This window comes from Cervus elaphus, chromosome 4 (assembly GCF_910594005.1).
Source record: "Cervus elaphus chromosome 4, mCerEla1.1, whole genome shotgun sequence".
Classification (NCBI taxonomy): domain Eukaryota; kingdom Metazoa; phylum Chordata; class Mammalia; order Artiodactyla; family Cervidae; genus Cervus; species Cervus elaphus.
In genome coordinates, this window is record NC_057818.1 from 35,387,792 (window position 1) to 35,404,121 (window position 16,330).

The 16,330-nt window shown below is 38.4% G+C and overlaps 2 protein-coding genes across 3 annotated transcripts in view; both read left to right on the top strand.

The window, feature by feature from the left end:
* Nucleotides 1-16,330, top strand: part of CBFB (core-binding factor subunit beta) — a 48,692-nt gene that overhangs the window by 13,908 nt on the left and 18,454 nt on the right. For both annotated transcript variants that reach the window (XM_043898724.1, XM_043898725.1), the window contains exon 4: nt 10,480-10,596. In XM_043898724.1, coding sequence (XP_043754659.1) covers nt 10,480-10,596 — 117 coding nt within the window. The remainder of the gene's footprint in view (nt 1-10,479; nt 10,597-16,330) is intronic.
* Nucleotides 10,603-13,878, top strand: LOC122691815 (protein-serine O-palmitoleoyltransferase porcupine-like). The gene has a single exon (XM_043898723.1). It carries the CDS (start codon nt 10,842-10,844, stop codon nt 12,192-12,194), a length of 1,353 nt encoding a protein of 450 aa, XP_043754658.1. The 5' UTR covers nt 10,603-10,841; the 3' UTR covers nt 12,195-13,878.

A 16,330-nucleotide genomic window follows, 5' to 3' on the forward strand; every position in this document is an offset into this window, starting at 1 on the left:
ATCTTAGTTCCCCTACCAGGGATCGAACCCACCACTTCTGCATTGAAAGGCCAGGGTCTTAACCACTGGACCGCCAGGGAAGTCCCTTGATGTGTTTTTGGGTGTTTGTTTTTTTTGAGCTTGTTTTGTTTATTATGTTAAAATGCACATCACATAAAGTTTACCATTTTATCTGTTCGTAACTATACAGTTCAGTATCATTAAGTATATTAAAATTCATGCTCTTGTCATCTTCCTTATACTAAAGCTCTGTACCCATTAACCACTAACTCTCCTTTCTCCCGTGTCCCCAGCGCCTGACAATTGCCTTTCTACTTTTTGTCTTTGGTAATTTAATTCCTCTAGGTACCTCATGTAAGTGGAATCAACATCCATAACCTACCGCTTAGAGAACCATTGTTAACGTTTTGTTATATTGCCATTCTTATTTTTTCTGTGTATATTTAAATTGTAAAATAAAATTATTCTATTTGATATGGCATTAACTTTTAATCTTTGGATTTTCTGCACATCTTATTAATAATTGATTTTACTAATAGAAAATCAGCAGTAAATAGATACCTTTGTATAAGAGAGAAGCAACAGAATGATTATCAGTGTAATTCTTGGAATAAAAAAGTAAGAAATGGCTGTGGATGTATCTAGTGAGCATACATGCAGTGTTCATTCACCTGGGAAACCTTTGCAGATCTAGGAAAGCTTTGCAGATCTAGAAAACAGTAGACAGGCAGTGCTGTACACATACATGGCAGTCATATGAAAAATCTCTCCTACAGAAAACTTTGAGCTTTCTAGTATAGGCATTTTAGGGGGCAGAAAATGTTTGTTTTAACTATCTCTGAGTATATGGGACTCCTTTTGCTACTGTGTACTCTTATTTTCTCAGTTTAAAATTAGAATAGTAATAGCAAACAGTTCTGTAGCACTGGCTATGTGCCAGGTACTGTTTTCATTGATACAAAGACCAATACTCTTATTATCTCGTTTTTACTGATAGGAAAGCATTTGTAAGTCTTAATGTGCTACTTAGTTTGAGCAGGCTCTGAGACTTTCTCTGACATCACTTCCTTGATACTTAGTTTTCTAGGGAAGAGTAGAAGCCACAGACCAGCTAACTGTGCTTCATGCTAGAGACACTGATTTGGTGGCGAGTTTAGTTATTGTTACCTTCTTTTATGAAGGTATACAATGTAAGTAGTTGGAAGTTATTACCTACTCTGATCTTTCCAGTTTAGGCTGGGCTTTTCCCAAATTGATGTGTATTTAGGAACAAAGAATTTAAAGTAATGCTTAAAATGTGCCTTTGCCAGTGAAACTGTGCTTTTCAGACTTAATATGACTTTCCTGTGCCATACTGTGTGTTCTAAGAAGAATATGGCCAAGTCTGGGAATGATTGGCTGGTTACTTTTATGGGGGGAAACATTTTTTCCATGTATACAGTCAACATAAGCCCTTTTGTGTTTTAAAACTTTAGATATGAAGGCAGATTAATCTTCAGATTAAAACAGAAGTGTAGCCTAGGAGTGTGACTTCAGCTTTTCCATTAGGAGAATTTAGATGTTTTCAAATAAACAAAATATTCTGCCCATATTAAATGATAATTTTTAATAAATGTCTGCCTCTTTTTTTAAAACAATATTGCAGAATATTGTTTTAAATAATGGGACTTTGGGAGAACCCTTCTAAATTTTTGGAGGGTATTGTTTATTCCAGCTTTTTAGTCCTGACCTGCCTTTCCGTTGCTATCCAGAACAATGCTGCTGGACTTTTTTTAAATTGTAGTAAATTCACATAGAATTCACCATCTTAGGCATCTGTTCAATTCCATGGTTTTTAATAAATACACAGTGTGCAGCCTTCATCACCACTATCATATTCAGAACATTTTCAGAACTCTGGACTGTTTAAAATATGTTTTGACCTTCTGCAAGCTAGTTTTCATCCTGATCACCACCACTAGTACCAGATGATTTATATCCTCAGTAATTCACTTAATCCTGCACTAGAGTGAATGAAGTCTTTTATTTGATTTTGGAATGCGTTTGGTGATAGCTTGATTTCACAGCTGAGGAAACTGGGGCCCAGAGAGGCTAACTAAATCTTCAGTAGTCATGTAATCTGTCTCCTAGGAAGAGCCAGCATCCAGACCCAGGTCTTTTACCCAAGAGTCTGTGTTGTTTGCAGTTTACCACATTGCTGCTAATAATCATTAGGTAAGTTGCTAGAAACTTCACATACCACCTTTGAAAGTTATTTTAGCCCACCAAGTTATTCTTCCCATTAGAGTCAGTATTTTAACATGGTCATTTTTGACCTCATTTTGATGACTTCAGAACAACCTTTCACTTCCATCTTTTTCCTTTCAACATTTAACTTTTCTTGAATTGTTTTTCTAACTTAAGGCTGCTCTATATTCTCTGATTCTAGGCTCGCCATGACCTGCCTCCTTTTTATATCCTTCCATAATTCTTTTCTGGAGAAGGGAATGGCAGCCCACTCCAGTATTCTCTTTTTTTTTCCCATTTATTTTTATTAGTTGGAGGCTAATTACTTTACAATATTGTAGTGGTTTTTGCCATACATTGACATGAATCAGCTATGGATTTACATGTGTTCCCCATCCCGATCCCCCCTCCCACCTCACTCCAGTATTCTTACCTGGAGAATCCCGTGGACAGAGAAGCTTGGCAGGCTAGAGTCCATGGGATCACAAAGAGTCAGACATGAATGAGCGACTAATGCATGCATATAACTCTTTTCATCTTATAAAACAAACTCCCTATTCCTTGACTCCCTCTCCCCCTTGTTCCTGGCAGCCACTCTTCTTTGTCTGTGATTTTGACTAAATAGCTCTTATAAGTGTTTGTACATACAGTATTTGTCTTTTAGAAGTTCTCTGTATTGATTTGGATGTTAATTCCTTAATAGGTATGTGATTTGTAAATATTTTCTCCCATTCTGTGGGTTGCCTTTTTACCCTATTGATAATGTCTTTTGATGTACAAATTTTTAAAATTTTAATGAAATCCAGCTTACCTATTTTTATTGTTGTTATCTTTGTCCTTGGTGTCATCCCCAAGAAATCATTGTTAGATTCAGTGTCATGAGGCTTTTATCCTTGCTTCTAAGAGTTTTATAGTTTTAGGTCTTAATATTTAGATTTTTGGTCTGTCATGAAGTAATTTTTGTATGTAGTATTAGGTGAGGGTCCAGTTTCATTCACTTCCTTCTAGATATCCGTTTTCCTAGCACCGTTTATTAAAAGGACTCTTCTTTCCCCATTGAATGGTCTCAGTACCCTTGTCAAAAATCATTTGACCACACATGTGAGGGTTTGTTTCTGGGCATCCTACTCTAGCCAATTAGTCTGTATGTCTTTTATGCCAATACTATACCATTTTGATTAATGAAGCTTTGTAGTAAGTTTTGAAATCAGAAAGTATGAGTCCTCAAGTTATCTTCTTTCAAGATTGTTTTGGCTTTTCAGGTCCCTGTAACTTTTTTTTCCCTTTCTTTTTATGTATTTTTATCCTTTTTCCATATGACTTTTAGGATGGAATTTTCTGTTTGGTTAACACATCCACTTATTGAGTGTGCACCTGCGTGTGTGCATGCACACGTTTGCATTCTTAAACTTTTAAGCTCCAGGCACATTCTGTATTAATCCGTGTTATGATTTCTCTAAGATGTACTGTTTTCTGTTTGAACTGTAAGAAGTATATTGGTAAATTACATTAAATCACTATAGAAGAATCTGGTTTTTTTTTAACACTTGCATGCAACCCAAGTATGATTCAGAGGCAAGTGAGATTGAATGACTGTCTGTAATGATTATCCAGCAGTCAGGCAGCTGACTGTACATTTCTAAATGGAGAGGAACATGTGACTAAAGGAGGATGAGTCAGAACCAAGTATCTTCTAAAGGAATCTGTTAAATAGACTACATAAATGATTACAGTTAACAAGCAAGGGGTACATACTTCCTTTGTGAAGTATCTTGTTTTCCTGGGTGCCTGTGGCCATCCCAGTATTAATGGTTGTCTGCTGATACTATTGGTGTGGTCAACTATTCATTGTCTCAAAAAAAAAAAAAAAAAGTTGCTTCTTTCCCTTGGAAAGAGAACACACTGTAAAATTTTAGTGGAAGTATTTTGTGTAAATTTCTGTGGTGCTTTATATGTTTCATAAGCTTATGGACATTGGTTTAATTTTTGTTGTCACCTATGAAGGAGGTGTGATTATTGATTTTATATGTGAGAAATTGGGAGACTTACTCATAATCTTAAATTATTTATCTCAAATACACTGTTAAAGCTAAAATTTCAATCCAGGTTTTATCTGATTCTAAAGCACATTTAATTTTTACTCTTCCCATGCTCTCTTGGAGTTAAGCATGGTGATAATATTCCTTTTCTTTAAAAAATAATTACAGTTGATTCTCCTAATTTATGGTAGTTGTCTTCTATAAAGTCCCTGCAAACACATGACCTGTTTATAAGAGGAAAATTCACACTTACGGCTAAAAAAAAAATGCCTTCCCCCAATATTAGCCAGTTTACTCCCTCTGCCAACGTATTAGAACCTGGTATCTCTCCTCATACACATTATTAGAATTTTTATTTTTTATATTTTTATCTTTCATTTAAAGATAGTTATATTGTTTTATTTTAATATTTTTAGCCATTTTATTTCAAACTGTTTTTTTTTCCCAAATGGTAGTCAGTTTTCCAGTCTCCACTAGTTAAGTAAAATACCCATTTACCATTGATTTGCAGTGTTGCTGTTTTCATTGATTAAATCCTTGTATACTTGGCTTTGTTTTTAATTTTTTTTTGTTTATTCCATTAAGTTGTTTCTAGCTGTCACGGCACTACTGCATGTATATTGATTGCATTGTTACATGTCTTAATATCTGAAGGGCAGAAAATACTTTCTTATATTTTCTTGGATAGCCTGATTCTTTTGTGTGCATTGTAGATTTATCCCTCAAAGTCCAGAAAACATTATTTTGAGATTATACTGGAATTTTGTTAAAATAAGGATTACTTTGGGGTTAATTGACATTGGTACTCTTACCATTAGAGAGCATGACATCTTGTTTTTCAAGTCCTTTTCTGTGTTTTAAAAATTAGATATTTTCTTCTTACAGAACCTACCTGTTTCTTATTATATTTATTTTTAATGGATACTTTTAATGCTATTTTAAAATAAGGACTTTTAAAATTTTCTAAATAGTTAACTATTGTAACATAGAAAAGTTGTTGGATTTTGTATATTTTTTATAACAAGTCATTTTATTGAACACATTAATTCACTTGGCTTTTTTGTTAAATATTATAGATTTTTCAGGTAGATCATCTTCAGATATTATGTCCTGGTTGTATTTCTTGTCCACTTTGTTAGAACTGTGGTCTTTAAAAGGAGATTGCAAAGCTCCTGGATCCAGCTCCTGACAGTTTTATCACTGTCAATGAACATTCCATTAATCTTAAGAGTTATTTAAGTCATACTTAAATGTAATAGCTGAATTCAGTCTTAATTCTTACAGTTCTTTTTGTACATATTCAGCTCTTCCTTATTACAGACTTTAAGATAACTGGTATTGGAATTTTTGAGGGAGGTAGTGGGATATGAATTTTTAAAAATGCATCATGTATTTCCCTCTAACCTTAATGATACTACCCTTTAAAAAATGACAGGTAATAAACATCTGTTGAATAGGTGAATCTTTTCAAGTTGAAATTATAAGGAAGCTATAAGAAAAGCATTTCTAAGTTCCAGCTGTCTTTCTGTTCTTCTGGTAATCATCATTCAGTTATTTACTGAGGGCCTAAGGAATACTGATCATTTCTTCCACTGTTTTCCCACTATCTCATTTTATAGACTAAAGTCACCAGTGTTTGAGCTCTGACAGTTTACTACAAGGAAGTGAAATATTGTTTCCAATTGAAATGGATTTTTTGAGGGTGAAGTGTCTGCTGCTTGCTTTTATCAATAGCTTTGACACTTGATTTCCATGTTTATTGATGTTACGTTTCAGCTCAGTACTGGTGTGCATGGAAATCTTTGCAAATTTAGTTATTCTATTTTAATTATCTTGAAATTACATTCTTTAGAAACTCAACAGAGGGAACTGTCTCTGCTGCCCCTTTGTACTCTCAGTTTCTGTTGTCTCTCTGGCTACCTAGGAGCTATTGTAGAAGAAAGGACAATTGAAGTTGCCACTGCTTATTCCAAATTTAGATACCCACAGAGAAGAGACTCCAGACTCTCAGATAGAACAGTTTTATACAGGTTGATAAATGGAAAGGTATCTTAAAGTTCTCTCATATCCTTACTCAGACTCTTGCATTTCAAAACCCAGGGTAACTTATGTTTAGCTGCTGAAGTAGTTTGGTCCCTTTACTAAAGGAAATGAGATTTATCATCTCGTAAGCTGTGCGCTGCAGAGACATTGGTGTCTGTGAGGGAAGGGAAAGTTGCATTTTTATTATCATATCCTTTTCCCCTTATACATTCTTTCAAGAATTTGGTGAAAGCATTAGACTTCTTTAGAAAAAGACACATGGACACAAACATATATTTTTATACAGAATTTTGAGACATTTCTGGTCTTCTTGAAACTTAACTGTAAACCCAAACTCATGTAGGTTGTCTGAACTCCAGACTAAACTCCTGCTTTAAATAAGAGCATTGCTAAAAGTTATGAGTGACCTAAGATCCTGTAACATGATACTTTGAAGTTTTATGTGGCCAAGAAAGGAGAAATTTTTACAGGGAGGCCTGTAACTTAACCTTTAGCCACTAGGCTCTTTGCATGCTTTCCTCTTTGTTCATAGCCTGCTCTGCTGGATTCTTCTCTTCTACATAGCATCTAAAAAATTGAATTGCCTCAGGTCTCTTCATGGGCTCCCCTCTTCTCTCCTACTTATTGTTGCTTGAGTAATCTCTTCCGTACCCCTGGATTGAAACACCACAGTGTTGTTGATGGCTGTGTGTGTGTTAGTCATGTCTGACTCTTTTGCGATCCCATGGACTGTAGCCCACCAGGCTCCTCTGTCCATGGAATTCTGGAGTGGGTTGCCACTTCCTCTTCCAGAGGATCTTCCAGACCCAGGGATCGAACCTGGGTCTCCTGAATTGCAGGTGGATTCTTTTCCATCTGAGGCACCGGGGAAGCCCTGTTGATAGCTGCCAGATTTATATCTTCAATCGGTATCTCTTCCCAGAGTGCCAAAACCCCACTTGCAGCTGCCTGCCCAGAAATCATTGTTCACATATCTTCGATGTCGCCTGTGTAACAGATGATAAAACTTAACACGAATATGTCTTATAATTACTCTACTGAGATGTAATTCATAGAGCATAAAATTCACCCTTCACTAAAATAAAGAAAAATTCAGGGATTTTTAGCATATTCACAGAACTGTGCATCATATTCACAGAACTGGAACTCTCATTCCAAAACATCTTCATCACCCTAAAAAGAAATCATGTACTTATTAATAGTCACTCCTCATTTCCACCACCCCACACACACCCCCTGCCCCCCCAACCAGCCCCAGCCCCTGGGAACCACTAATATCTTTCCTATTTCTGTATTTGCCTACTCTGGATATTTCATGTAAATGGAATCATGTAGTTTGTGGCCTTTTTCCAGTTTCTTTCACTTAGCATAGTATTTTCAGGGTTCATCCATGTTGTAGCATGTATCACTACTTTATTCCTTTTTAATGGCTGAGTGGTATTCTGTTAATGGATAATGCCATGGTGGTTCGTACATATTTTTGTTAACGCTTTACTGCTACAGTGATGTGGAATTTAAAGCTATAGAATGTGAAGATTAATTGATAACCATGTATAATTTGAATTGAAATAGCATTACAAATACTGGTACCTAGAACTTGAGCTGATTTTTTTAAATGTGCAATACTTTTGTGCTCATGCTTGGTCGTGTCTGACTCTTTGTGACCCTAACTGTAGCCCCCCAAGCACCCTCTGTCTGTGGAATTTTCCAGGCAAAAAGAGTGGAGTGGGTTGCCATTTCCTATCATTGTAATACTTTTACCTTATTTCCAAAAGAACGCAAAACATGAGGCTGCAGTCACTTTTAACTTTCTGTGAAGTCTTAAGCATATCCTCCTGATATTTTACTTTGGGAAAGATAAGCAAGCTAATGTTATTTTTGTGTGTGATTAGCTGAATATTTACCCATTTTAAAGGCTTTATATAATCCATTTTATATAAAATATTTAATTATTCTAGGACAGTGGTTTAAACCTGAGGTCATATTCTAATACATTTTCTTTTCACAGTTTGAAATGAATCATCATTACTTTCAGTAAAAAATGTCTGAATGTTTAAATGACATTATTAAATTACATTACAAAATGCCAAACTGTTGACAGTTTTATTTTCTTCGTACTTCGAGGTTTGTTATTCATGAATGTATGAAAGTGTCAAACATTTACTTTGAAGGTCTACACATAAAACTATTTATTTAAATGTGAATATCTAAATAAATCACAGGATCATCTAAATATTATTTTAAATTACAATTCCAGGCACTAGCCTTGATTATGAACTGTAGCCATTTTCTGAACTCATTTAGGAATTTTCCAAGGCACATCAGTGGTTTTCTTAGTCATGAGAGAACTTTTTTTTTTTTTTTTTTGAGAGAACTTTTATAAAGGAGTAATAAATCAGCTTTTTAAAAATATTTGGTAATTTCAAAAGGAAAATATTTCTTGACGATGGAAGTTAATTTGAATAAGTTAGGTTATGGAATCTTTGAATCTAAACGATGTGAGTCATTGATAAAGAATATATAATCTGATCATAAAATTGACCTTTCTCTCCTGTTAGATGAGAATCATCTTTATGTTTAGTGTGAGAATTTAAAACAATGAGGTAGACTGACAGTTGAAATGCTGTACTGTGTAGCACCCTCTACTCTGTTGGAAAGAGTAAGTGGGAATCTCGATTAGTAGATGTGGTAAGCCAAGTTACATTGATAGGCAATTCAGAGAGTTATTATAGATTTAGTCAGGTATCAGGCATGAGGTTGTCACAGTCACTTGTTCAATTAGGTGCACACCACTGGAGTTTTAAATTCACAATGTGGAAGGGAATTCACAATGTGCACTTATCAGAACAGAAGGAAATGTGTGGTTAAACGGTTTCAGCTATAACTGTAGACTGTTTCCCTTGGTCCACATGGGAGGAGAAATGGAACCTAATGTTTTTTACTTTTTTCCCAATATCAGTAGAAATTGACTTGACTCAGCGTGGTTTATGGGGGCCCTTAACAGGAAAAATAGTTGTGTTTAGTAGTGGAGGAGAATGACATAAATATGTACTAAGAAGGCATAAGTCCTCTAGGTTTTATTTTACAGGTGCTTCAGTAGTCATTTTTCTTGCATATTTATTATTACTGAGAGTCCTACTAAACCTCTCTAAAAACAAGAGTGCCTCAAGATTTTTTTGTTGAAGAAATTGCTGAATTGATTAAAGAAAAAGGTGTTCTCAGCTTTTTCCTCCTTTATTTTTTCTTACTCCTTTCTTCTTTTATCACAGTAAAATACTCACCTCAAGATAATAGCATCATCCATCTTTCATCAAGATGATCCATCATTTCTTGGTGGATCCTTAATTGCTTGAGAACAATTATATTTTCAGGCAATGGGAAAATTGATTTGGTAATCCAAAATGAAAGTGACTTAAATTTGGAAATCATGCCTAAAGTGACTTTTGCTCAAGGGTTATTTACTTGAAACATATTATGTGTTATATGCGTAAGTAAGTGTTGTATCAGTTAAGGTTCTTTGGCTAAAAGCAATAGAAATCAACTCTGGCTAACTTAAGTTAAAAAAAAAAAAGAAGGAAAAAGCAGCAGCATTACTTATCAGAAGTCTGTGAGGTGGTTCATTAGACAGAAAGGAAAGGAGAAGAGCCTGACCCTGGGTGGCTTCAGGTATCCAAGTAGAAACAGTGCGTTCGCTTCAGGGGCTAGTGAATTCCAGTTGTTGCACATCTACATGTCTTTCTACTCAAGATGCAAAAATTAAGGCAAAGTACCTGAATGTCCCAGCTTCAGCTGCAAGAGAAATGATGTCTGCTTCAAGCATCATCTTACTACAAACAGTTTTTATAAAATCTGTGAAACTTCCTTTTAAAAATAACTAGAAAAATTGTGACTAGAAATAAAATCCTGGTAAGCCAGATTAGCTTAATGTGTAGAACATAGTCAGAGGCTATGCTTTGTATACTTTCCTGCAGTTCTTTTTTTTTTTTTTTTGCCCGGCCCTCCCTGGCCCCCTGGCCACCCCCCCAGGTCCTTTCCTGCAATTCTTAATTTTATCATTGTATTTAGTTTTTCCCCCCCAAAGAAAACCAGTTTTCATAAGTAAGTTTATCCTTTGTTTCTTATGTGTCTGATAGCTCATCGTGGATTTTCATCCTTCTTTTCTGTGTCTTAGGTATATTTGAAGGCTCCCATGATTCTCAATGGAGTCTGTGTTATCTGGAAAGGCTGGATTGATCTCCAGAGACTGGATGGTATGGGCTGCCTGGAGTTTGATGAGGAGCGAGCCCAGGTAGGGTGACTTCAGGCTTTACTGACTGGTCCCTGTATTTGTCCCTAATCTTGCCTTTGTCTGGAGATCTATTTTACCCAGTCTTTAAGAGTAAGTATACGGTGCTGCCCTGGGAGCTTCAGTGGTCCCAGCCTTGCAGCTGGTGGGGGAGGCTGCCCAGTGGTGGCAGTGGTGTGTCCCTGGCCCGCTGGACTGTAGCTTCTTTACTGCCAAGTCATCTGTTCATCCATCCGTGGGGGTCCACAATGGCCACCTTCAGCCGCCAGGAGTTTTTCCAGCAGCTCCTGCAGGACTGTCTCCTGCCTACTGCCCGGCAGGGCCTTGACCATATCTGGCTGCTCCTTGCCATCTGTCTTGGCTGCCGCCTCCTCTGGAGGCTCGGATTGCCATCCTGCCTGAAGCACGCAAGCACTGTGGCAGGTGGGTTCTTGAGCCTCTACCACTTCTTCGAGCTGCACATGGTCTGGGTCGTGCTGCTCAGCCTTCTGTGCTACCTCGCGCTCTTCCTCTGCCGACATTCCTCCCATCGCGGCGTCTTCGTCTCCGTCACCATCCTCGCCTACCTGCTTGTGGGTGAGACGTACATGGTGGACACTGTGGCATGGCACAGGATGCGAGGGGCCCAGATGATTGTGGCCATGAAGGCGGTGTCTCTGGGCTTTGACTTGGATCGGGGTGAGGTGAGCATGGTGCCCTCACCTGTGGAGTTCATGGGCTACCTCTGCTTTGTGGGCACCGTCATCTTTGGGCCCTGGATATCCTTCCACAGGTACTTAGAGGCCGTCCAAGGCCGCCCACTGAGCTGCCGGTGGCTGCAGAAGGTGGCCCAGAGCCTGTTACTGGCCATTCTGTGCCTGGTGCTGTCCACATGTGTGGGCCCCTATCTCTTCCCTTACTTCATCCCCCTCGATGGTGACCACCTCCTTCGCAAGTGGCTGCGAGCCTATGAGAGTGCCATCTCCTTCCGCTTGAGCAACTATTTTGTGGGCTTTCTATCCGAGGCCACAGCCACGTTGGCAGGGACTGGCTTCACCAAGGAGAAGGATCACCTGGAATGGGACCTGACCATTTCTAAGCCACTGAACGTGGAGCTGCCCCGGTCCATGGTGGAAGTTGTCACAAGCTGGAACCTGCCCATGTCTTGCTGGCTGAATAACTATGTTTTCAAGAATGCTCTCCACCTGGGGACCTTCTCAGCCGTGCTGGTCACCTATACAGCCAGTGCCCTCCTGCACGGCTTTAGCTTCCACCTGGCCGCGGTGCTGCTGTCTCTGGCGTTTATCACTTACGTGGAGCACGTCCTCCGAAAGTGCCTGGCTCGGATCCTCAGTGCCTGCATCTTGTCGAGAAGGTGCCCGCCAGACTGTTCACACCAGTATCGTTCGGGCCTGGGGGTGCGAGCCTTAAACCTGCTCTTTGGGGTCCTGGCCATCTTCCACCTGGCCTACTTGGGCTCCCTGTTTGATGTTGATGTGGACGACACCACAGAGGAGCAGGGCTATGGCATGGCATACACGGTCCACAAGTGGTCAGAGCTCAGCTGGGCCAGTCACTGGGTCACTTTTGGATGCTGGATCTTTTACTGTCTAATAGGCTGAGAGACATCTGAGGCAGCTCCCTCAAGAACCCTCCTCAGGGTGGTGGGGATGAGGGAAGGCCCTCTCTAATTTTTGATCCTTCTCCATTCTTCACACTGCCCCCCATACCCCTACACACACACGTTCATACACACACACATCATTTCCATACCTTCCAATCCCCACTTCCACCACAGGACGGGAAGGGAGTGGTCCCTGCTGGGGCCTAGGGGTGGGGAGAGCCTGGGGAACAGAGAACAGGAGATCCAGGGCCTTCCTGCCTGCCTTGTCTCTTTGTATATACATACAGTTTGTTATCATCAAGTAAATTTGGAAGTTGTTTTTTTTTTAAGAGTAAGTATAGAAAGTCTCATGTTCTCATAATGTTGAGGAATTCTGAAGAGACTGAGACCCAGGTTTTGGTCCGTTTGGGGAAAGTTTTCCTTCAGTGGTTTTAAATTGTGTCGGATTACCACTGTGGGCTTAGTGGGGCACTTCAAAGTGGAGTAGATGGTTCTATTTAATATTTGCTCTGGATCTTTGGCACATTTTGGGGGGAGGGAGCCCAGTTTAAAATAAAATGTAAGAGCAGCAGTTTTGAAACAGCTGAATGAGGAGCTTGGCAAGTTCTCCTTCCAAAAAAGCAATTGTTAAACTTAACAAAATTGTCAACAAACAAGCAAAACCCATTTACGGTCTCTGGAAATTAACCAAAGGACATATATTGAGAGGCATTTATTTGAACAAAGCTAGTGAATCTCAGTATAAACAGTGATGATCGTCTAGCATGTTAGGAGATGCTCCCACCTCCCCCCTCAGCTCTGGTTCCTCAAGTTCTACCCTGGGCGTGCCATGAGGCCTGGCAGCTCTGTTGTCCTGTCAGAGGGAACTGATTTTATTTAGAGCAGCACTTGGAAAAACACATGCCCAGGGCTGTTAGGAAAACAATAGCAGTCTCTGTGGCAGACAGTCTGGGAAAGCTAATGTTGCAGGGAACAAGAAAATGGCAGACTGGCCAGAAATTTATCAGGGAAATCTAAGGAAAGAGATAGCTAAAGTGAGCCCTACTATTCATATCACACTTAGCTCTTAGGGTCCAAAAGGCTGTGTACATGTACAAGGCTACACCTATTCAGGAGAGGACAGAGGACCCTTGAAAGCTACTGGCCCCTGACTGAATGCAGGGTAGACTGATAAGCTCCCTACACTTTGAAAGTATCCCTCCAAGCCACACACAGACCCCATGGCAAAGGATTTGAAAGCCTTCTGGCTCAAGGTGTTGAAGCAAAACCTCTGACCAGTCATTGGCTGACCACTAAGTTATGCTGACCTGGGACAGCCCCCTAGAAAGCAAAGCTTAAAAAGAACAACAACAAAAAATTTAAAAAAGAACAACAAAAAAAAAGCAGTGACATCAGAATTTGGACACTGATGGGGAAACAGACTCCAGAAAATTAGGCAAGTCACTAAGTGAACAAACAGAAAACAGGCAACATGAAGCTGTAGGCAGAATTTCGATTTGCTACTAATTTGGAGTATTTCATTTAAAACACCCAGTTTAAAAAAAAATACCCAGTTTTTAACAGGAAATTATAAGACATGAAAATAAACACAAAAGTGTGACTGTTATTCAGGGAAAAACAAGCAATAGAAACTTGGAGGGAGCTCACTGGCCAATGATGGTTCCTAGTAACAAAAAGAGCAGTTTCTTTTTTTTTTTTTTTTTTTTAAAGAGCAGTTTCTTTTTCAATGTATTCAAAGAACTAAAGGAAAAATTCTTCCTTTTGCCAGTGACTCTTCAAAGAGAGGATTAATAAAGAGATTTGAGACTTCCCTCCTCCAGTGGTTAAGACTCTCTGTTGCCAATGCAGGGGGTGTGGGTTCGATCCCTGGTCGGGAAACTAAGATCCCACACATGCCATGCAGTGCAGCCAAAAGAGATTTTTTTTTTTAAAAAAAGGAATAAAGAGATCTAAATTTTTAAAAGGAATCAAATAGAAATTCTAGAATTTGAAAAGTACAATGACTGAAATGAAAAATTCACAAACTCAACTGATTTGAGCTGGCAAAAGAATTAGTGAATTTGAACACAGGTTAACAGAGGTTATCCAGTCTCAAGAACAGAAAGCAGAAAGAAAAAGGAAAACAATCAGTATCAGAGACAGTGGGATGCCATCACACAGAACAGCATACATGTAATGAAAGTCTCAGATGGAGAAGAGAGAAAGAAAGGAGCAGAAAATGTGTTTTAAGAAATAGCTGAAAATTTCTGAATTGATTAAAAATGCTCATCTCCGTATCCAAGAAGTTTAATGAACTTTAAGAAGGATAAACAGAAAGAAATTCACACCTAGATACATCATAGCCAAACCTGCAAAAGGGAAGCCTCATTACATGCAAGTGAGTCACAGTAAGATTAACAGCTGACTGACTTTTGTAATTATGGAGGCCAGAACATGTCAGTATATGATTATTAGTGGATGTTAATTTTTCAGTTGTTTAATATTAATCCACTTAGTGAAGTTAAAATGATGGCATGAATAAAAAGGAGCTCTCTTTTTGTTAGTTCTGTTATCTCTTTCCATGTTGTTGTCCACATATAGAAATGCAGGAATTGTCTCCTTAAGAGATCAAAAAAATTAAACCTTCCTAGTAAAAAAATTCAGATTCAGAGTTAAAATTCTTAAGAAAGAATCTCTGCTACTTTGATTTCCACAGGGATAACGAATACTTAATTCTTTCAGAAAAATAGTAAATAATTAGCAATTTAGAAGGCTGTTTTTGTAAAAAGTGATTAACAGCAGAGTGAAGTTATATAAGGGGGAATTGAGTTGACGTCTAAAACAATTATAAAATGATAGGTAAAAATTTTAAGTTTAACCCACAGTATTTTCCATACTTAGAATTTTCCAGGTTTTGTTGCCCTGGTCCACAGTTTGGGTTTTATTGCTATAAAGTGTCATATACTGTGGTAGAAAACTAATATAATAATAGGTCTTTAATAGTATAAAAATTTTAAAGCAAGGGGTGCCAACCATCAGCACTTTTGGAGCTTTCACCATCCCAAATCTTCTGGCAGATAATAAAAGTAAAAAGACAATATAGTATAGAAATTAGGAGTAGGAGCTTCATGGTCATAGAATTGTGATTCCTGGCCCCACCGCTTACCAGCTATTGTGAACAGCATGTTTGTGTTACCCCTAAGTTAGTATTTTGAAGCCTCAGCTTCCAATATGACTGTATTTGGAGATAGGGCCTTTATGGGGCATGTTCTTGTTGTTTAGTCACTAAGTTGTGTCCGACTCTTTTGCAACCCCATGGATTGTAGCCCTCCAGGCTCCTCTGTCTGGGGTTTTCCAGCCAAGAATAAAGTGGGTTCCCATTTCCTTCTCTAGGGTGTTTTCCTGACCCAGGGATCAAACCTGCATCTCACATACTGGCAGGTGGATTCTTTTACCACTGAGCCACCAGTGAAGCCCCCTTATGGGGTTGATTAAGGTTAAATGAGGTCGGAAGAGTGGAGTCCTGATATGACAGGATTAGTGTCCTGATAAGAAACACAGAAGAGAGCTAGCTTGCTTATTCTCTCTGCCATATGATAACAAAATTCTCTAACAGTTGCTGAGGTACCTGGTAAGCTAAGAGAGAAACAGAGGATAGTCACAACTCCATTTTAAAAAATTAAATTGTGTAAGTATTTCTGCTGAAATATTTTCACAGGTATTGTCTTTTTGCCTTTGTTCAGAGTATCTTTGACAAACATTGGCAAAGATATGGAAAAACAGTTATTTGATTACATAAAGTTGACAGAACATTTGGAAAACTGGCAGTAAATACTAAAACTGCACATGTGTGTATGTGTGATCCAGTAATTCTTTTCTGAGGCTTGGTATGCAGTAGAAATGAATGTGTGTGTGTGTGTGTGTGTGTGTGTAATCATCAAGATACACATACTAGGATATTTGTAACAGCATTATTGGTTAATAGCCAGGAACTGTATAAACTGTCCAAATGCCCACTAAACTGTCAAATCGGTAAATTGCATGTTCACACAGAGAAATACAAAGAAAATGAAAAACTACAACTAGCCCACCAATGAGTGAATTTCACAGATATATTAAGGGTATTAAAAAAACCACATGCTGTATGAATACATT

What these genes read in the sequence shown, in the direction of transcription:
- LOC122691815 (XM_043898723.1), top strand. Translation starts at nt 10,842, where the DNA reads ATGGCCACCTTCAGCCGCCAGGAGTTTTTCCAGCAGCTCCTGCAGGAC.